General features: G+C 40.5%; 1 protein-coding gene across 2 annotated transcripts; it reads left to right on the top strand.

Annotated features, from left to right (window-relative positions):
- The first annotated feature begins 897 nt into the window (after positions 1–897).
- Positions 898–19,741, top strand: NAB1 (NGFI-A binding protein 1 (EGR1 binding protein 1)). Of its 2 annotated transcripts, XM_009708370.1 has the most exons (8): positions 943–1,761; positions 7,494–7,627; positions 8,649–8,700; positions 14,385–14,495; positions 14,750–14,752; positions 16,850–16,991; positions 18,194–18,343; positions 19,465–19,556. In XM_009708370.1, exons 1-8 carry the CDS (start codon positions 943–945, stop codon positions 19,554–19,556), a joined length of 1,503 nt encoding a protein of 500 aa, XP_009706672.1. The 2 variants fall into 2 exon arrangements, with proteins under 2 accessions (XP_009706679.1, XP_009706672.1); XM_009708377.1 differs by lacking the exon at positions 14,750–14,752 and having other exon boundaries at positions 898–1,761; positions 19,465–19,741.
- The last annotated feature ends 1,663 nt before the right edge of the window (positions 19,742–21,404 follow it).

Below are 21,404 nucleotides of genomic sequence, written 5' to 3'. Positions count from 1 at the left end.
TTGTGGGATAACTGTGGATAACGGGTTTTATGAAGTTGAAACTTGTGCAAATGTTTATTTTCTGCAGCCGTAAGGGTAGAATACTGCTGCCGTTTGTCTGTTGGGAGCCCTTAGAGCACAATTGCTGTATTGCTGAATGGTATTTCATGTCATGGGTACCAAGGGCATGCAGGCCTGTTAGCCAACGGAACGGGCAGGTGAATTCAAAATAACATTTTTTATAACATTTTTAAACTATGTGTGTTGGAATCCATCAGTATTTTTGCTTTGTCTGTGGATGTTGCTGCCATAATTAAGATCAGCAGAGGCATTAGATCCTTGTTATGTGAAATGGGGAAAACTATACAAATACTTGGTTCTGAAATATCCTTTTGCTGATCCAGCTTCATTAATCCTCTGGGGTTCTGTGAACCACTTTGCTTTGCTTTCCTGTTACAGTCTTCCACGCTGCTATGGGGGGAAATGATTTGAGAATTAAGAAGAATCGAAACTGATGAGCTTTTTTTCTTCAGGGGATGAAGTATTCAGTAATTCTTCCAGAGTGTTTTGTGATCGTTTTGATCACTTTGATCTGAAGATATAAAAGAGAGTCAAGTAGAAGCAGTGAGCAATATTGAATAACATTCTTGGGAACAAACATGGAGTGGGAATGCTGAAAACAAGCTGGCTTTATGTTTGAATCATCTTTTTTTGTAGGTGCATCGCAACTATCTGCTGATTTGTTTTTTCACAAATGTTTCCATTAAGTTAACTCGTCAAAAAATAGAGCTTTCACCCCTTTTTTCATTTCCGTACATGTTCTTATAGTGAGAGAAAGAAATCCTGTCCTCTGAGTTGACAGCCTTACGGAAGGATGGGTGGTGGGGGGAATGCATCTGGACGTCGGCGTTCTGGTGCTAATCTTCTCTCTCTTTTTACTGTTTGCAGGTTCTGTCATCCGTGATGGCGTCAGCTTTACCCCGAACCCTTGGGGAATTGCAGCTATATCGAATACTACAAAAAGCAAATCTCTTATTCTACTTCGATGCCTTCATTCAGCAGGGTGGTGATGATGTCCAGCAGCTCTGTGAAGCAGGTGAAGAGGAATTTTTGGAGATAATGGCTCTCGTAGGCATGGCTAGCAAGCCGCTTCACGTCCGAAGGCTGCAGAAGGCTTTGAGGGACTGGGTCACAAACCCTGGTCTTTTTAACCAGCCTCTCACCTCCTTACCGGTCAGCAGCATTCCAATATATAAGTTACCGGAAGGGTCTCCTGCGTGGCTGGGGATATCCTGCAGCAGTTACGAAAGGAACAGCAGCACCAGAGAGCCTCACCTCAAGATTCCAAAATGTGCTGCCACAACGTGCGTGCAAAGTGTGGGCGCAAGCAAATCTGATGTAGTGGGGAACTTATCGCTGCAGAGCGGCAGTGAACCGAGACTCTGGCAAGGACACCACACCACAGAGAGCGAGCACAGTCTTTCCCCGGCTGACCTTGGCTCTCCAGCTTCACCAAAGGAAAACAGTGAGACCCTGGATGCCGCTGCTGCTCTGTCAGTTGCTGAATGCGTAGAACGTATGGTTCCCTCCCTGCCCAAAAGTGACTCCAATGAAGTCAAGGAGTTACTGAAAACAAATAAGAAACTGGCAAAGATGATTGGTCACATCTTTGAGATGAGTGATGAGGACCCTCACAAGGAGGAGGAGATCAGGAAGTACAGTGCAATATATGGCAGATTTGACTCAAAAAGAAAAGATGGCAAGCATCTCACCCTCCACGAGGTAAAATACCTTGAGCGACAGTGGGCTTCCTCCCCTATTCCTACACCTTTTACGAGATGCTGTTCACAGAGTATGCTTTTTGTACGGGCACTTCTCGCCGGGTGACGAGAGCTGCCTGTCTTACAGGAGCCGTAGGCAGTCCTGACCTGAGATAGGAATCTTGGGTGCAGTAGAAGTACCCTTTCTTGGGTGGGTGTGCATGTGTGTGCTGATGACTTCAACTTGGTGTCATCAGACTGCTCGGTCACTGGTGCGGCTTGTCAGGCAGAGGGTTTAAACAGTTTGGCGCTGAAATAGCAAACCAGTATTGCACTGAGCATGGCCCTTGGGATTCTAAGCCTTTGGCACATTTTTAAAGCAGTCCTGTCGTGGTATTCCCTTGCAGCTTTGAGAGTAGACTGGTGGTTTGGAAGATGAGTAACTAAAATCGCTTGTGTCTGGTAACAGCATCACCTGGCTTGGTTACTACACTTGGCTGTCTTCCCTCACCTCAAACCCTGCTCTGTAGCTTGCGCCCATGAGGTAAAAAGGATTCTACTGATGAGGTCCCTAAACCTGGTGGGGTGGGATTTTTTTTTTATTTTTTTTTTTTTTGTGCTTGAATTAGGTTGAAGCTTAATTATACAACCAGTGGGGCTTTTTGGGCACAGTGGTCTTAAGCTGGTCAGTGAAGTGCAGACTATGTGAGCGAGGCAGGGAAAGGACCACCTCCACTACTGATAGTTGGCTTAATTCGAAGGTTTGTCCTTTAATACCTGCGTAGCATCTGTTTCCTCTTGTCCTTAAAAGCCCACGCGGGCCTCCTTCGCTTCTCTTCAGGCATTCTTGAGGCTCACGCTGCATATGTTGTAATGCAATAGGTGTGTCTGTGTGGGGAATAGTTCCCTAGTGCCAAAGTACAATACAAGAGGAGAACAAACATTAATTCAAAGCAGTGCCAAAACGCTGTTGATATGGATGCTGCATCAGCATTTTCACAGTTAACAGTGATTGCAAAATTTCAGTTGGATTTAAAATTTGGCATGTAAGGCTTAGTTCCCAAAAGGAAAAGCAATGTTTATGTTACAGGAGTGCCAGAAAAACTGTACTGGCTTTAGCCTTTTTTTTTCTTCGAGAAGAAGTTTTGTAGGTGTGTGATCCATAGCGTAATACTAGGTCCTCTTTATGCTTCTGAGTTGAGGGGCAGAAGGAAACAAGGCGTATTTCTTTACATGTCTGTTTATGTATTTACATTTATGAGGCAACTGCACATCACCAGCAGTGACTTCACAAGGGCTTTTACTACAGGCTGAGGAGATGCTTCCAACGGAATTTGTCAGTAGTCAGCTGCCACACAGTTTTAGTTGTGCGTCCTTCACTTACGTGCTTTGTGGCTTTATGTTGAACACACACAATCTATGAATTCATCCAGTGTGCAAGAGCAGATCTCGCCTTGCTCCCCTGACCTTGTGGAAGTCTCTCCTGTAACAGACCAAGTTGTGTGTGAGATGGAGGCAGGATTTGAAAGGATTAATTGTGTAGATGCCCTGTGTATGTTGCTGCAGAGTCAGGATTCGGAGAAGGAGGGTTCTCCCCACCTGAGGATGAAAGCAGTCAAGGTCTACAACGTGCGCAGCTGTGCGCTTTTGCACTCTCTCTCTCTCTCTAGGGTAGCAGCTGCAGAAAATACTTTGAAATCTGGGCAGACTTCTTGTAGGATAATTTCCTGGCATCCAGCAAGGTAATGGGAGGCGGGCACTGGGCGCAGCTTTTGTGTTAGGCATGTGGTAGGCTCAGGAGTGGCTCCGCAAAGCCAGAGGATCAAATAGTGGGGTGGTAGTTGGAAGGAACAGGGTAGCAAAGAACTGGAAGAAAGGACGACTGCTGACGACTGCTCTGCCTGCCTTGTTCATTTGTTTTTAGTGCTGCACTACAGATCTTTACTACATCATTGTAAAACCATGTTTAAAAATGGAATGAAAGCATGGTTTGGCTTTAGGAAATATTTCTATCGCTATTATGATTAAGGGCACAAGATCAAAGGAGTATGTGGTTGACTTATGCCTCACTTACGCATGTGGGGCCTCGCTGAACTCGATGGGAACTGCGCACATGCAAGCAAGAAGAATTTGCTCATAATTGGTTTACTGTTTGTGTAAAGAGGCCGGATTTCACAAAGTTGTGTCTTGAATGGTTTTCTCTCCATTTCCATTTTAAAGCAGAAAATATACAAATAGTAGCAAAGAGACCTTTTTTTTTTCTTTAAAAAAAAAAAAATCTGCCAAACCAGAGTTTGCCTTTTGTAAACTCAGCTTCAGTGGATTTTTGCTTTTGATGGCTTAAACAATTTGCTGCTCGGAAGGAAGGACCTTGAACAACCAGGGAGGTAAATTTCTGCTTGTCCAGAGACTGTGTTTCTGCACGTGTTAATACATTCCAAGGCTGTCATTCTGCCTTACAGTTTAAGGTTTCTCCTTGCAGCTGGCAATGAACAGCTGAATAAACTTCACTATGAATTTAAAAAGCTTAAGTAGTGGTTAGCTTCTTGATGTAAAGATCAGAGTATCTCTGACTCCCCAAGCAGAGTGGAGTTGCATGCAAATTAAAATCAAACTTGATAGAATTTTTAGTGGTGAATTAGTGGAAATATTCTCTGTTTCAATATGAACACTGGAGTGTCTCAGAGGGCTTGAGCAGCCGTGAGAGGCCAGTGAGAGCTGTAGACACTGAGCTGGTTTGGAAGTGTTTGCTATTGGTAGGATTATCTGCATAAGGCACTGATCTGGCATAAACTCTGATGCAGAATCTTTCAAAGATGTTCCAAAACTAATAAACATACTGTCCTTAATCCATCCCATGGTCTTGGTGTTACAGAGCTTTTCAAGCACGGAGAGCACTTTATGTTTAAAGTTGGACTGGAGGAGGGATGAGTACGAGGCATGCCCTTGAACTTGGTGACCCGTGCGTGTTTGAGTCAGATTTGTAATTTGTGTGTTAATATTTCAGTGCTTGTCTGGGTACCTATAAAACCAAAAAAAATCCTGTTTAATAGTGTGAGAAACAAGAATAAGAAATGCAAGTAATAAATTTTGTCTAGCTTGGTCTCTTCCTTCTGCTGACTCACCAAAACAGTAGGGCTTGGTATTTAATTATATGTTTTTTAGTGGGGGAATCTATGAACCCCATCAGATGGGAATATACCCATCCCTTTCTGTAGAGCTTGTATGGTTATGTGCTCCTCCATATCGTTAAGGCTTCCAGCAAACAGAATCTTTATTTTTAGGCATACAGCACTTTCTATCTGCAGTATTATGCCTCCTGAAAAGGCAGGAAGCCATGATGCACTTCAGTAATGGATGTGACCTGAAAGAAGAAACCAGGAAAAACAAACAAACAGACATTTGGGTTTTCTCATATATTAGGACAAACAGCATTTGCCTACAGCTGCCCAAAGCCTTTTCAGTCATTTCAGCTCTTTGCGACCTTTCAACACTTTATTGAGGGATAAAAACCATCTCGAATTATTTTGTAAGCATTAGCCATATTATTCATCCTTGGAAAAGTAATAGCTATCACTGTTGCAGAAATTAGTGCCTGCTTTGGATGGTAATTCTTTTCATCAGTGTTGTCTTAATCTTTTTTTTTTTCCCCTCTTTTTTTCCCTGTGTTTTTTTCTGAAAAGATAGCCATTGTAGAACAACTGTTCCTGTTGAAGAGGTAATAGTTTGTTATTTTAGTACATTGTATTGTAGGAACATAGTAACCTAGAGATGTTTCATAGATTAAACCTAAACTTTGCACCCTTGTACATCTAATCTCTGTGAGATTTATTTTTTTTTGTCTGTACAGAGACTAAAGGGTCAGACAACGTACGTAGTTCGTCTGTTAAAGACATGTTTGCACTCTGATTAGCATTCAGGTATCGCAGGAAATGCCCTACTCAGATCGGAGACTTTTATGCTAAACGCAGGAAAAAATACTTATGAAATACTAGGAACAGCAGTTCTGTGTGAGGTTTTACTGGAAATACTATATGGGTGCAGGCCGCTGAGAGAATCTCTGCTCTCCTGGTACATGTTTTTGTTTTTTCAAACTCCCTGGAGAACAAGTGTCGCATTCGACAAAAATATTATTTTTTTTTTCCTAATTTGGATGACATCAAGCACTGCGGCAAAGGACAGACAGCATGGTTGCATGTTGTTCATGTCTTATGACAGCTCCTGTCCTTCAGGAATGGAGTGCGCGGTGCTTCGTGCGAGTTGCTGGCCTCTGTGATTTAATTCACAAGTAATGTTCTGCAGTGCGGTAGGTGGTGGGGTAAAAGAGCAAGTTTCTTAGCCATCTCCCAAGAGACACCATTTAACTGCAGACCTGCTGGTCTGTCCTCAGCTTTACCTCCTGTCCGCTTCCACGAAAAGCGCTTCTTGTGCGAGCAGTGCTTTTGGTGTCCGAGGTCACACGTGCGCCGTCCTGCCCGTCCTCAGCTGCGCAACCATGCGCGCCGGACCGCGGCCGTTCTTTGTGCTGCCAGACCGAGGGTCGGGGGTGGCACGTCGCAGTCCGTCACAAGTGTGCTGACTGTGCTGTAGAAAACCTAGCTGCTTTGTAGTATTCATTAGCCTGAGACAGATACAGAGCATACTGTTGACAGTAGCAGCAAAGCAGCTGCGCTCGTTTGCGAGAAGCCAAGCCTGTTCAAAGCAGCTTAATTTCTAGAAATAAAGAGTAGGAGAGTTGGGCACTTTGGAAGAAAACACCTGTAGTATTCTGTTGGCCTCTTGCTGTTACGCCTCATTACAAGTGATGGCTGTTCTTCAGCTGAGGAAGAAGTGAAAATGTCTCTTCAGCCCGTGTTTACTGCAGAAGGAGCAGGGCATCTCCTCTACAGCGTCTCACTTTCAGTGTCTCTCGTTGCGTTAATAATTTTGTTGTTTGTCCATGCTGGTGGCTGTAGGCTTTTCAGACAGCGGTATTGTTAAGCTGGTATGATGACAGTATCACCACTTCCTATCGGCTTGCGAAGAGCATTGCAAAACCATTTTGAGCCTTAACTTAAGGCTTGCTTTTTTTTTTTTTTTTCCCCTCCCCTCTTTATGAAACTATTGCAAGCAGCAGAGGCACTAGAAATGTGTCCCGGCAGGCTCAGGAAAACATCCTTGAAACAAGTTACATTTGATTCATGTCTGAAGATAGTCTTCACAAACACGAGGGTGAGAAACATAGCTAAAAAAAGTTTAATCGTTTCTTAAACTATCACCTTCTACGGAATTTATGCTGTATTCACCAGGGAAAGCCATCTGTACCCACACTGTCAGGGTTGGTTTTTATTTTTTAATTTTTTTTTTTTCACAAGTCCTGGGCATATTGCGTTTATAAAAATAGTATTCCCTGTAAACCAGGCATTGGGAGCCAAACACTGTGAACGTTCAGAGCTACTGTTTTATACTGAGATTTAATTAATGCTGGGATGAAGCACAAGCAGCGTACATTGAGAGAGTCTTACAATAACGTTTTACTTTAAAGGACATTAAATGCAACGACTGCATTTATATCTTTTCTCTTCCCAAAGGCTTACCTGGCTTAGTAAGGTTATAAATAAACTGCAGAAACCCTCCGGGGTTTAGTATACAATTATAGGTAATTTTACTTGCGATTGGAATTTTTTATTATTTCAGAAGAACAGGCACTTTTACAAGCACAATGGGTGAAAGTATGCAAAATCACGAATCCCTGTTTTTGTGTTTGATTTCCAGCTAACAGTTAATGAAGCAGCCGCTCAGCTGTGTGTAAAAGATAACGCGTTGTTGACCAGGAGAGATGAACTCTTCGCGCTAGCTCGGCAAATCTCTCGAGAAGTTACGTACAAGTATACTTACAGGACCACCAAGTAAGGTTTTAATTAACTCAAAGGACCTTTACTTTCAGGGAATTAATCAGTCTGATAGCATTTCTTTTGAAGCACTAGAAACACTTTCTTCTTACTCTTTAGCTAGCAAAGTGCTCTTCTGAGGAGGGTAGGAAAATGCTATTTAAGTTGTGAAGCTTTTAAACCGCTAAGATTTAGCGGTCTTAAATTACCTTTTTATTTGCTCTCCAGTTTTCCAGATTTTGTGGTGATAGTGCATGTTGAGAGGCACCTGAAAGGCTGGCATTTCAAATATTTGAGACGTTTGTGTATTTCAAGGTTAATGTAAATAGGCAGAGTAGCCAAAGCTGCTCAAGGTATCAGTTATTTTGCTTCCGTATACAGAGTTGTCGTCTTAGTTTCCAGGGAATGAACAAGATAAGGTCACAGGGAGTGGCTTACAAACTTCCTTTAAAGGAACTGAAGCTGAGGCCCAATTTCAGTCCTTGCTGTTCTGTTAAATGAACTGCTGTTATGAAACAGTAACAAAGGCTTAACAGGTTTTAAATCCAATTTACAACTTTAGAATTAACACGTATGATTGAAAATCTTGATACTTTCTATATATTGTTTTTAAATGTTAACTCCCTCACCTGTAACACAATATCCTTTCAAAATACTTTTCCCTACACTTCTAGGAGCTTTTTATGGTTTTCCTTTGCTCCGCTTTCTTCCATAGTGATTAATGTAAATATACATCCGTTCTGGGTAAGCAATGCCAAAGGCATTTCTGTAATTCTCTCTGCCTAGGTAGCTCTCCTTTCTGTTCGGAAGAAGAGTGCATGAGTCTCTTGATGCTTTCGAAAACAACACAAGGCGCTTGTGTTCCTCTATACTTGAGTGACATTTACCGCCATGTCCAAGTGAATTGGAGGCTTTTTCTATGCATCTCACTTGTTCTTGCCTGATTTTTTTTTTTTCCTTGACTCTGTTTTTCATTATTATTTCTGATGGTCAGAGTTAATGTGCTGTTTACTGATAGCGTACGTGTCTTCTCTTCTAGATCTAAATGTGGAGAAAGGGATGAGCTGTCACCAAAGAGAATCAAGATAGAGGTACAGTATTGTGACTCCTGTATTTTGACCTCTGCGTGCTAAAATCAATTTTTTTTTTTTCTTTAAGGGGATCTGTCTTAAGGAAATTTGTCAGAAAAACATTTGACAGGCAGTTGATGGGTGTGAGAGAGGAGGAGGGGAGAACGTCACCACTGTCTCTGCAAATGTAAATGCTTGATGGAGAAACCAGTAGGAGCAGGGGTAAAGAGTTGGATTTGCTTAATGGTAAAGTTACTGTCAGTGTTTTGCGTTCCGAGTGGGTAGGAGGGGGAGGAGTGGGACTGACTGACTTCCTGTGGTGGAATAAGCTCGAGCGCTGTAGGAAATGTCTTCCCATAAGCCTTCTGCTTTTAAGTCAGTGTGAGGTGGGGTTTGCTTAGTTCACTTGGGTCAGCTTTTGATCATGTCCGGAATCCAGAGGTCTGGGTAAGGATTCACGGTGGAATACGAGCCATCTCTGACTACGCTATAAATTATAAACCTGATCATACTGGAAAGTCAAAAGCTAACGAAAAGCTATATATGTCAACACAAATGGTTGTGCCTATAGATATTAATTTACAGTTTTTTGTAATTAGTTTTGTGTAAAAAACCACATGTATACATAGCTATTGGGTACCTCTGCACAAGATGTTGCTTAGGGAGATGCTGGGAGTTTCTTGTTAGGAGTGCAGGAGCAACATATATGTAGTTTACCATTTTCTTCAGTTACCAGTGCCAGAAAGTAAATTTGAAGCCTTTTAAAAAGTCACTTTTAATAATAATAAAAAAAAAATTACCAAAAAAAGTAAGTATGTATACTTATATACCTCCCAAGAATAGCAGATCTTCCTTTTAAATTCATTTTTTAAGCAAATTACTGTTTCACTGTTACATGGGTATCTAATTCATCCTTGGTGTTGTGTTGTTTTGGTTTTTTTTATTGTTCTGTCTACTGCAGAAGGTGTAGGTTAAATGTGCATTGGAATGTAAGCTAGGCCTGAGCTAGATTTGTATGTGACAGAGATATGCGATATATTCTTTAACCGTAGAGGAAAGTTGCAGCATATTCTGGAATGCATTTCTCATATGTAACTCATCCTGTGATAAATGATGCACGGAATGTAAGGCTTTCATTTTTTTCGGTAGTGTGATCCTTTGTTACCTGTACAAAGCCTTTTCCTGTGAGGCAAACCTTGGTGAGAGCAGTTATGAATAGGTATAGAGGAGTTAATCTTTTATTTATGAAGTTCAATCAGTCTGTGTACAGTTGTAGTTCAAGTTTATATGATAGAAAATACACATGTGCATTCAGGATTTACTGGTAGCTTTGATGATAAGTCAGTAATGTCACTGACACGTGTCAGGATTTGCTTTGACCTATGCTTGTTCTCTGATCCACAAAAAAGAGCAGGGAAAAGCTGCGTTAAATGATTTTATCCACCTTCACCATTATCTGCCTTGACCAGCATGTTGCAGGATGGTTGCTTGAGTGTCCCCTCTTTTGTCCAGTCTGGTCCTAATTTGAAAGAACTGGTGGGCAGCTACCGCTCCTCTGCTTGAACTAGTATTTCACTGACTATTAGATTTCAGCATTAGGAAGTTTTTCCTTCATTCAGTAATAATTGATAATGAGTGAGTATCTAAAATGACACACTGCAAGGGAGGTGCTTTTTTTCCACAGGATTTTCATTGAAAGAAAAAGTAAAATTAAAATCCTGAAAAATACAGGCTGAAACTTTATGGTTTTTGGAGAGGAAAACGTAGACAGCCTTAGGCATTCTTTCCTTTTCTGCATGGTCAAATCCTAAGAGTCTGGAAGGCCAGGTTTCTCTAGACACTTCTTAGTTCAGTAATTCCGAGAAAGGATGTTTACTTGATTTTCTTTTTATCTAAAATTACCAGTCATATTTTAAAATGCTTGTGAAAATGTCATGTCCTAACTGTAAAAATGACTATTTCAGAAACAGGACTTTTTTCTGAAATAGGAAACTGGAAATTAAACTAAATGAAATATTCTTTAATTTCATAGCGTAGCATTATTAATTATGAAATGACCGGTGTTGTTATCAACATATATGTCTTTTTCCTTACAAGTTTGGGAGTCTTCTAAGGAGTAAACCGTTACTTCAGTGCATTATAACTCTGAGATACACTGTAAATCATGGACTTTCCTTCAAAGAAATTTTAAAAAGATGCAGTATTACATGTTGTGTTTCGGGTTCTTGGGGCGTGCATTTGGGGGGGTGGGGTGTCATTTTTTTAGTAGTATGTTTGGGGATTTTGGAGGGGGTGTATGTTTTTAAAAAGGTGGAGGTAAAAATGAAAATGGTAGCAAATGCTGCAGATTTTTCCTTCTGTACAGGATAAGAATTCCTTATCCTGTTTTTAAAGTTGTCGTCCTTCATTGTGTCTCTCTTAGCTCACTATCCTACTAGTATCATACAAACGATCTGAACATGGGTGATTTTTTTTTGTTGTGTTGTAACTAGCTCTGTATTTTTTGTTTGTGGGTGGGTTTTTTGTTTGTTTTTGGTTTTTGTTTCTTTTGTTTTTGGTAAAGGTCACTTTGCCTTTCTGTTTTAAGACTGAACTCTGTGTTTTGATTCACCATTCCTTTACCCGTTAGTCACTAATGTCTCTGCAAAGCATAGTCTAAAATACTAGTGCTTGAATTTGGAAAGACTTCACACCCTGTTTGCATAGTGTAAAAGATTACTTTAAAAAAAGATGAGTTAATTTCCTGAAATATAATAACACTTAAAAAAAAATCCCAAGAGACTCTGAAGGTCATCCTTGAGCAGAACTAACAGAGCTGTGTGTGCAGGCTGCAACATTGCTGGGTTACAGCCACCATTGTAAATTTATCCTCTTCATGAATATGAAACTCACACAAGCATTACAAAGAAACAATATGCCATGAATTACATCAAATTACCTGTAAAAGCCTTTGTCTTCCCCTGCGAGCTCTCCCCCTCTTATTCGTAGAGTGGGTGGGCAAGCTGTGGGAGTGAAGTGTAGAGAGGAGAAGGGAAAAAATTCCAGGCAAATGACAGACTAAAGGTGTGGAGGGAGTGAAAAAGGGAATGCAGTAAATTGGGATTTGGAAGCAGATTGTAAAAAAGGGGTTGCAGTTCCTAGATCTGCTCTGGACAAAGAGCAGGAGAGGCGAAGAGGGATGGAAACGGTACATCCTCCTGCGGAGCAAGGATCTCTCCCACATAGGTGTTGTGGGGCGGGGGCACCCCTTATTTTGTCATCTTCCGTGACTCAGAACCAGCACCGTTCAAAGCGATGAGCTGTTGTGGCACCAGCTTAGAAAGCAAAACAAGTCACAGGTATATCACGCAGGAGTCATGGGGGGAGAGGCTACTCATCACTGCTGCTGCTGCTTTGCCTTGGGGTTGATGAGGTTTCCCCTTCAAAAGTCAGTGCAAACAACCAAGAGAGCAAAGAAAGCGAGTTTTAAAAATACTCTTGCTGTCTGCGTATAAAGGAATTGTTCTGTGTGTCAGTGTCTCCGTTCAGCTGAAGGAGAGGGGTTGGGAGAGCTCTCAAAAGCTAATTTCACAAAGCTCGGCGGGAGTCAGGGGGCACAGGCAGGAAGACCTGAGCGGAGGCTGCGAGGAAGCGTCTCCCCTTGGCGCCGGCGCGGGTGGAGGGAGAGGAGAGAAAAGGCCCACCTCCACCGTTGCTGAGAAGGTTGAAAAGAAAACCAGTCGAAGTGTGGGATTTGTGTTTTTCACAAAACCAGCAAAAGCAGTAGAAGCTACTGTTTGCATAGGAAAAATGTCATTAGAGGGAGCGAAAAAGCACATGTGGGACTGAGAACATCTGCTGCGCAAAGCCGCTTGAAAAACAACTGAGCAGCAGCATCGTGGCAAAACAGAAATGCTGCACTGCGCGCAGCGGGCCCTCCTGACCGCAGAGGGAAAAGGAACCTCCGGGCAAACGGGGTGCAGAGCAGGTCGTCGTCCGACCCAGCCCGCTCCTTGTTAGCCCTTACCGACCGACGGGGAGGTGGGGAAAAGAACAGCCAGAGGTGGGGAAGGGCTCTGGGAAGGAGATCCAGACCTGCATCGTCATCTGAGAGTTACCTGCATGAGTGACAGGTGACAGTCACGGCAACAGGCAGCGATGGGCAGCTGGCCCTGCTTTCAGGAAACAGCCTTTGGTTTTGTATTGGCGGGTGATCACGGAGGGGTTATAAAGAGCTGTGTTACCTGTTTTGTTGCAAAAATAGGATCCTGAGTGATAGGTTTTTGTGTATTCAGTTTCTCATCTTCCTACACGTAATCGTTCTCCTCTCCGAAACAAATTCAGGTCTAACTATGAAAATGGTCAGTGCTTATGGAAATGTGCTGCAAAGCCTTTGTTTCTAGAGGATGAGGTTTTGTGGCAATTTACCTGGTTATGAAATTTTGCATACCTATCATGTTTATTTTTTCCCTGAGGGAGTATGTTGGGTGGATAAAAGCAATAGGCAGTGTTCAGACAGATTTATTTTTTTTATTCCCCCTGCTCCGAGCATATAAAGAATAGCTTTATTGGCATTACGTTGCACTGAGAGTCTGGCCAGCTGACGTGTGTCTGACCACCGCTGTGCAGGTCGGTGGGCAGCCTGCCAACGGGATGGACCTTGTAGTCCTTCCCCTGTGGTTTTTCTGAAAGATAGCTTTTTCTTGTTCTTGGACTGCATTTGTCCAGCTGCTGTCAAAAATGTTGTTATTTACATGCATGTGCCTCTAGAATCCCCAAGGAAAATATACCTAATTTGGCATACTTTTGGTATCTGGGTCTACGGATCCTCAGTGGCAGATGTCATTGTTTTCAGGTATGAATCTATCTTAAGATCTCTAGCTTCCTCTCACATTTTAACAGAATCACCTATACTGTGCTTTGGTAAACATTTCTGGATGTTCCTCTATTTTACATGAGCTTTCCTTTTATAATGCTGAGCAAGATAAATTTCTCATCTTGAACCTTTGCTTCGATGATTAATGTATTTTAATGGAGTCTGGCAGGCTTTCACAGGAACTTTATTTGCTTTATTGGTACATATGCAAGCTGCAAAAGAGATTTGCATGTTATAAGCATTTGAGACTGAAAGAATTATTGAATCATGGTTTCCCATAGTATATAAAATCTTTACTACCCTACTTTTAAAATGGTGATATTTCATTTTGTGATACTAGTATAGGTTCTGTGTGAAATACATTGAATTGCAGGAGGCTTTGGTCAGTTTCTCAAGGTTAGTATATCCAGCTGCTGTGCCTTATTCTTGACTGCATATAAACTTGATTTCTTAAGAATCTCCAAAGCTGCTGTGTGTAACGAGTGACAGAAACCATGGTCCTAAATTTGCCTGGCAAGGCTGAATGTAAACTAGTTTAATGTCAGTGACAACAGTAGTCTGGATTCACCTGAAGCTGTGAGAGATGAGATATGGTTGGCTGTATATGCCATTTTAGATATATAGCAGTTGTAGAGGGGCTGTGTGTGGTTTATGCACAAACTTAAGTTAAGTAGATAGCACGAACATGTAAATCGCAGTCCAGAATTTTCACAGAAGTTCAGGAAAGTGGGGTGGTTGTGTGTTGGGTTGTTTTTTGTTTGTTTTTTTTCTCTTTCGAGTATACGGAGAGGGTAAAGAAAAATCAGTAATATGTCCCTCTTGGTGTCTGGTTTCTTCTTACGCTCAATAGGATGGTTATCCTGATTTCCAGGACACAGTCCAGACGCTCTATCAGCAGGACAAAATGCCACTTGCTTTGGCTAAAGGAAAGAATGAAGACTCAACAGCTCTTAATTCCCAGGTAAGCCAGCTATGCTGTACTGTGAATAATACAGGCCATGTCTTTGTACATTGATTGTGATGTATTGTTTTGATGACTGAAGTAATTACCATCAATTTTCCAAGGCTGCCTAGCTTAGCTGTGATTGCGTCACTCAGTTTGGGTTTACTTTCTGAATCTGTTCTGATCCAGTGCTACAGCTTTACCCCTGTTAGTTCCAAGGAGGTAAGATCTAGTGTCGCAGGCTTGAAAATACGTGATTGCCTGTTGGGGAGCAAGTAGAGTACTATTGGTACAGTATGTGCTGTGTTACTTGCGTTATTAGCTATAAATGGAAAGTTCAAGTTAACGAGTCTGGAGGAATAGAGTAGGCGATCTTGGAGTCCTCAGTTCTGACATTTCTTGTAAGAAGAAAGGCCAATATATTTAGGAAATAGTGAACCTCTGGATCCGAGAGGATAAATTGCCTTTCTAAATAACGCCTAGCCTGGTGGAAGCATGGTGTTTTCAAATATCCAGAAAGCTTTTTATAAATGAAGACAGGCTTCCGATTCTTTCTCTGTCTTTTCTATAGTGTATATCCCAGCCTTGAGGCAAAATACGCATCTCCTACTGCCAGTTGTTGCCACGGAGGGATTTCATGCTAAGTTGCAACAAATTTATTTTGTAAGGCTGATTTGGGCAAATGTAATCGCCAAATTTTCACGTAAGATTACATTTAGGAGTTACGCTCCTGTGTTCTGAGACTAGATGTGTTACCCTGTCTTTTACCTTCTTCTATTGCAAAGTAGTGTAGTGTCCTACAAATCCGTTCCTTGTGATACGTCAAAAAGCAATTGAACTATGTGTTCTGATGTCATATAATGATTAAATGAACTTGATTTTTCCAAGTTTATTTTCATCTTGTATACACTTTAAAGTTTTCTTTGGTCACTACTACATAACCAATGGACTGGAGATTTATTTTAAGCTTAAATGTATCTGAAACTCTACAGATTTTTCTGTGGTGATGAGAAGCATCACTGTAGTTCAAAATTCTGGTTTTATCCAAATTAAACAGCAAAGATGGCATGAGTGAGAAATGTTTTGTTCTTTTTAAAAATTATTTTACAGTTCAAGAGTTGTAACAGGAGTGACAGAATAGCAAAGTTAAAGCACACTTGAAAGTAAACTATTTGAAAATAGTTTCTTTTCTTACCTACCTCCCAAGACCAAGCTTGAGCTATCAGTAGTGTTCTGCAGAACCTGATGAGCTCTAAATCAGAGTAAGTAAATACCAGTCATGTCATTACTCTGCTGTCAGGGTCACCACTGTGTTGGAGAAGCTCAGATTTTGCCGGTCTGTTATGCTGTCATTGTATTTGTAAATTGTTGGAACTATGCTGAGTAAGCAGACTTTCATGGGAAGTCAGGGCTTTCATCATCTCCCAAGAAGTTAAGTACTCTGCAATTAACAGGCCTCTGTACTAGTTGAAACAATCATGGCATTACCTGAAAGAGGAAAATTATTTTTTCCTATCAGTCGTAGATGTTGCTTGTACACTTTCTGTTCTTATGTTCATTGTGGCTCTTCTAAATCAACTTTTTTGACTTGTGATTTTCTTTTTATTTTTTGCAAGATGCTTATTTACATTCTCAAGGACAAGATTATAGTGAAAGTTAGAATTCTCTTGGCAATAAAGTCAATGACAAACATTCAGACGCCATTTCCTCCCACGTTGCACTGCATTGTTTAGTTTCACTCTCTAGAGGTGTATAGGTCTTGTTCTTCTTCTAGACAGACATTTCACACCTTTATCCCCCACAAACATACTGTCATCCTACACTTTCAGAATGGCAGATTTTTAAGCTTGTGTAGTGCAGTTTCCTAAAATAAAGATTCCAAGATGTCTGGTGAAATCTTGGCATAAGTTTTTAGCAGATGTTGCCATTGCTTTTGGAATACTTTTTGGAGTACTTTGTGAAGACACATATTTGAACAGAGCTAACTGGGTAATTAAGACGTTATTTTTTGCTTTTCTTGAGATTCTCTTCACGTAACCTGCAGTCCTAAAGTGCAGAAAGCGTTTTTTTGTGTTGTCGAAGAACAGAATTTAATGTTGCATTTCTGTGTGGATGAGCTACAGCAGCTTGCATTTTAATTATTCTTGAGTGACTCAGATGTACAGTATGAAAATCTTTATGGGTGCAAAAATATTTTGTTTGCTTGATAGTTTTGAAGAAACTGTAAAGCACACATCTGTACATATGAGTCAACAAAAACCTATATCTAGGCTGTTGGTCTTATCATCTGATATTGTTTTTTTTTTTTTCCCGTGTTTTGACTCACTTGTATGTATGTATATAGAGAGAATTTTTTTTTGCTCTATTTGCAGTCGGAAAAGGTGATGGCAAAACAGATGGAGTTTCTTTGCAACCAGGCTGCATTAGAGAGACGTCTTTCCACAGGGTGTTACAGACAAAACTCAGAAGAGCACAGCCCCAATGGCATGTCATTAGATAATGCTGATGGACAAGGTATGGTAGCTTCCAGGCATGGTGTTGCTGCCAGCAAATACATTTGGTATTACGCAACCTTTGTCAGTGGTGTTATTTACCTAGTGTAGAACACTGAGGACTGAATGGACAAGATCTCTGCCCTGAAGTGCTTACAGTCTAAATAATGCAATCAAATGTACAGTCAGATTCTGCTCTGTTACTCTAATGTGTCTGGGCAAACTGCTTTCCTTATGGATAACGTGGGGAGGGAAGAAGGTAGGGTTATTGAGGGCAGAACTTAGTTCTAGCTTTATCCCAGGTCTTGAAAATGGAGCAGAATGTTGCGTTGTATTTGTGGAAATTGAAAGTAAAGCAGACGATGAACTTGGTACCCCTTTTTGTTTACCTGTTTGTGCAGTCTAGGAACAAAACCTGAGGAGCTGGCTATGTAAATTACTTAGAACTAAGCAGATTCTAATGATGTTCTTAGTTGCTTGTTATTCTTCAAAAAGCTTACAGTTTTGTGGTTATCTCTTTGATTTACCAACTAGCTATTCTTTAGCTTGTATTGATTTTAGGAGTGTTTGTTTTATTTGAGCGCTTTCTGTTTGGATTTCTTTTTTTACTGTTGTGAAATGAGACAAAATGTTATAAACACAAGAAATACAACCAGAAGTTCTTGTATCTGTTTTTTAAGAGCTAGTTTGTTTAAGGGGGGGGAAGAGAAGCAGTAGAGGGAGAGACTAAGGGAATCGATATAAGTAAGCATTAAAACATAGGTTTTTGTTTGTGTGTACTGGTCAAGCAATGCAGTATGCAAATATACAGGAAGAATTAGGTGTGTGGATCTAGCTCTTCTTGATAGTGCAAGCTTCTCTATGCCATTTATCCATTGTGCAGTGGGAGCAGGAATTTTTAGGATCTCAAAGAGGCTGTGCAGTGGGAGCGGGGATATCTAGGATCTCAGAGGGTTTTCTGAGCAGAATAAGAGGTTTTGGGGTTTTTTGGTTTTGGTGGTGGGTTTTTTTAATATGGCTGAGTGTCACTTTCTAGCAGTGCCTGTGGAATAGTCTGCAAAGCAGCATATTTACATAAACGTTCTTTTGCTAGAAATCTTCCCTGAGCAGCTGGAATTTAGGATGCACTTTTGCTGGTAGAATTAGTATATCTTTAAGTCTCTACCTGTTTTTTAATATTGCTTTGCTTTAATACATCAATGTTTCACTGTGAACAACTTCCAGGTGAACGACCGCTGAATCTCCGAATGTCAAATCTGCCAAGTAGACAGTTGCAGCACATTTCACTCGATGGAGAGCAGCATGTTGGAAAAACTCTGTGCAGTGATTTGATCCGGCTTTACCCCAGTGGTGAGGCAAAGTCCCAGTCCTCGGGTTAGTGCTGTCTGTTGTAGATTTCCCACCATTTCTTAAAAAGCCTGTGATGAACTTACTAATACATGACGTCTCTGAGTGAAGAAGCTGGTAGCTCAGCCTGGCATGCTTTGTGTGTAACCTTTTAATCAAGACTTTGGGCAAAACTTCAAGAGGAGTGTTACTTGTTAATCTAGAATCAGATTGGATATTATTTGGGAAAAACTTAGAGGATGCAGTAACTAGGTTCAGATAAGCATGTTCTGGCATGTGTCTGTCCTCAGAGAGCGGTATTGACCCAAACTAATGCTGTTAAATACTTAGGTTGCTGTCATTGTAATGCAGTTTGTTTATAACATGGCTTCACTCCGTATAAAGGAATCAGACTTTTTATAAAAATACTTTTTATTCTGGTTTATAAGGACCTAGCACTGTTTCTGTACTGTGAACCAAATCATGCAGTAAATCTTTTGAACTGGGTTTCCCATTCACTGACTTCTGCTCACTGGCAATCTTGTTATTTACCTCTGGCATTGGGAGAAACTCATTCTAAGTTTGATAGAAGACAGCAAGAATCCTTTGTGAAATCTATATGGGTGGTTTCAGTTTAATATTTGGCGCACTTAGATAAAGCCAGGAATTCTTGAGACTCTTGCAGCTTTAGGAATAATAATAAAATCCCACCTGAGTTTGGAAGATGCAATGAGAAAGAGGTTATTTGAAAGACAAGATGCAAGAATAGCTGCTTTGAAGACTGGGCAGAATCTTGCATCTTCCACTTTGGTATATTGCAATCTTGGCTCACCTTTTGTGGTTTGTCCCAGTCCCACTGATAATTCACTTAGTGAGATTTCTAGTTGGGTTTTTTTACCAGTTCCCTTTCAAAATGCAAGTGAAGAGTGCATCTCCACTAAGCCCTGCTCTCGGAGAGAATTGAAGTAAATCTGTGGTGATTACTCTGTCACCACTGCAGTGTAACTGAGGTGGTTCTAACCCAGCTGGGTTAAAGCCCAGTACGAGGAGGCAGAATTTATTGCTTCAAGTGTTAGTATCCATATGGTTCATGGACCTTTTTCTTGAATTAAGAATATATTTGTTTCCAAGCAGTGTTTTTAACGTCTTTTTTTTCTTTCTTAATGCAGAAGGCCTTGGTATTTTGAAGGATTTTCCTCATTCGGCTTTTAACAACATAGAAAGGAAGGTCATAAAAACAGAACCTGAAGATACAAGATAGTCATTCTGCTCTGGAAAACGGTGTCATAGTAAGGAATGAAACTTCACAAGAGAAAAAAAAACAGCCTTAATAACCAGTGTTGCCTCATTCAAATAAGAGATTTCAATAGCCAAAGCCTAAGAACTGGTACAGTAATCTGTGGAAACAGGAAAGCAAGAGACACTGCAAACTAAAACAGTAATACAGGTGGATAAACATTCCTGTAAAAGTGGTTTTATAACGTGGGAAGATTCACAAATTAATATTGTGGGTCTTCATTATTTAAGAATGTATTATGTATTTGTATAACTTATCAAAGTAAATCTAGATGTCGGGACGTGTATTGAGTCCAGTAGATGTGGCTACAGTTCATTTTACTTGAAATTTCAATGTCTACTTTAAGTGTACCTAGCGTAGATATGGTTGTTAAACATTTGAACTACAAATCCTTGGAGAATTTGGACTGCGAACCTTGTGACACAATTAACAGCAAGTTTGCAACAATATTTGTAGAAAAAAGGAAAATGCATAAAATATTTCATGGTTTAAAATGTTATGTGGATATAGCATTTGATAGACCTAGACCCTGATTCTGTATTATAGCGGACGTACTTGACACTTAACTATCGTTACATCACTTTCAATGGTTTCAGCAGCCTTTGTGTAACACACGTACAGCATAATACCTACCTACAGTTCAGGAGTATAGAAAATGCCAGCTAGAGTACGGAAGAGTCCGTATGATTGGCTCCCATTTTCTTGGGAAAAACTGTGGTTTGATATACTGTACAATTACTAAAAATCTCATTTGGTAAGAAACCCAAGAGACCAAGTAGCATGGACAGGGCTGCAAAAATTGTTATTCAGACCATTATAATTTTTTGGACTTCTCTGTTGATCTTTAAAATAAATAAAATGCATCCTAGGTGTGGCAAAGATCAAATACGGTGCAGGATTTATGCATCAGTATAAAACGTTGCACTTGATATCCAGAAACCGTAAGATCTTTTGGAGGGGAGAGACAGGGAGTTATGTCTTTAGCATGTGACTCCTTATTAAGTGCTGTCCAGCCCACATGATTCTATGAATATACCGTATACTGCATACAGTATGCCAATACGTTTCTTTATATCTGTGATTAATTAACATCTGTATTGTTTATTTATTTGACAGTTTTTATTTTTTGTACATTTTCACTTTTGCAGATGTCATTTTATCTAAGGAGAAATAGTTGGCATATAACTTTGGAATTTGCCATGGTGTGTTTGTGTGCATCCATTTTTCCTCTGCGCGGCTCCCTCAGTAAGAGTTGCTTTCCTGCAGTCAAAATAGTTATATGCCTCAGTTTCTGGATACAGTTTTTGCCTACAACGTGTTCTGGAGGGGAGAGGGAGGGCTGAAGAAAGTAAGTTACCATGCCAGGGGGTAAACTTCCATATTCAGGTGTGCACTTGATGTCTGCAGTTTGCTCTGTGTCATAGATGTGTATTAACAGTTCAGTCACAGTCTATGTTGTACTGAAACGGTCAGCAAAATGTGAGCTGAAATGTCTACACTGCAGTCTCTTATCACTGTAAACATATCTAATTATTTTATCACTTTTGATTTGTGGAACAAAGCTTTATAGTAGAAACACCAGTAAACAACTTTTTATACTATTAAAATGTTTGGTTTTTTTAAAAAAAAAGTTTCTTGAACTGTATGGTACTGTTTCACTTACTGAAGTATCTTACTTTAAGGAATGGAGTTCACAGCTTTGCTGTTAGGAATAAGAGATTGAATGTGTAGTTATATTTCCTCTTTCCTGTTGTGTGAGCTAGTAACACGGATAAGATATTTTTTCAGTTTGTAACGTTAGCTGGTGCCCTG

Source organism: Cariama cristata, unplaced genomic scaffold, assembly GCF_000690535.1.
Source record: "Cariama cristata isolate BGI_N322 unplaced genomic scaffold, ASM69053v1 scaffold38750, whole genome shotgun sequence".
In the NCBI taxonomy this organism is placed as follows: Eukaryota; Metazoa; Chordata; class Aves; order Cariamiformes; family Cariamidae; genus Cariama; species Cariama cristata.
Note: the sequence above shows the minus strand (reverse complement) of the source record. Positions and strands in the feature narration are given on the sequence as shown.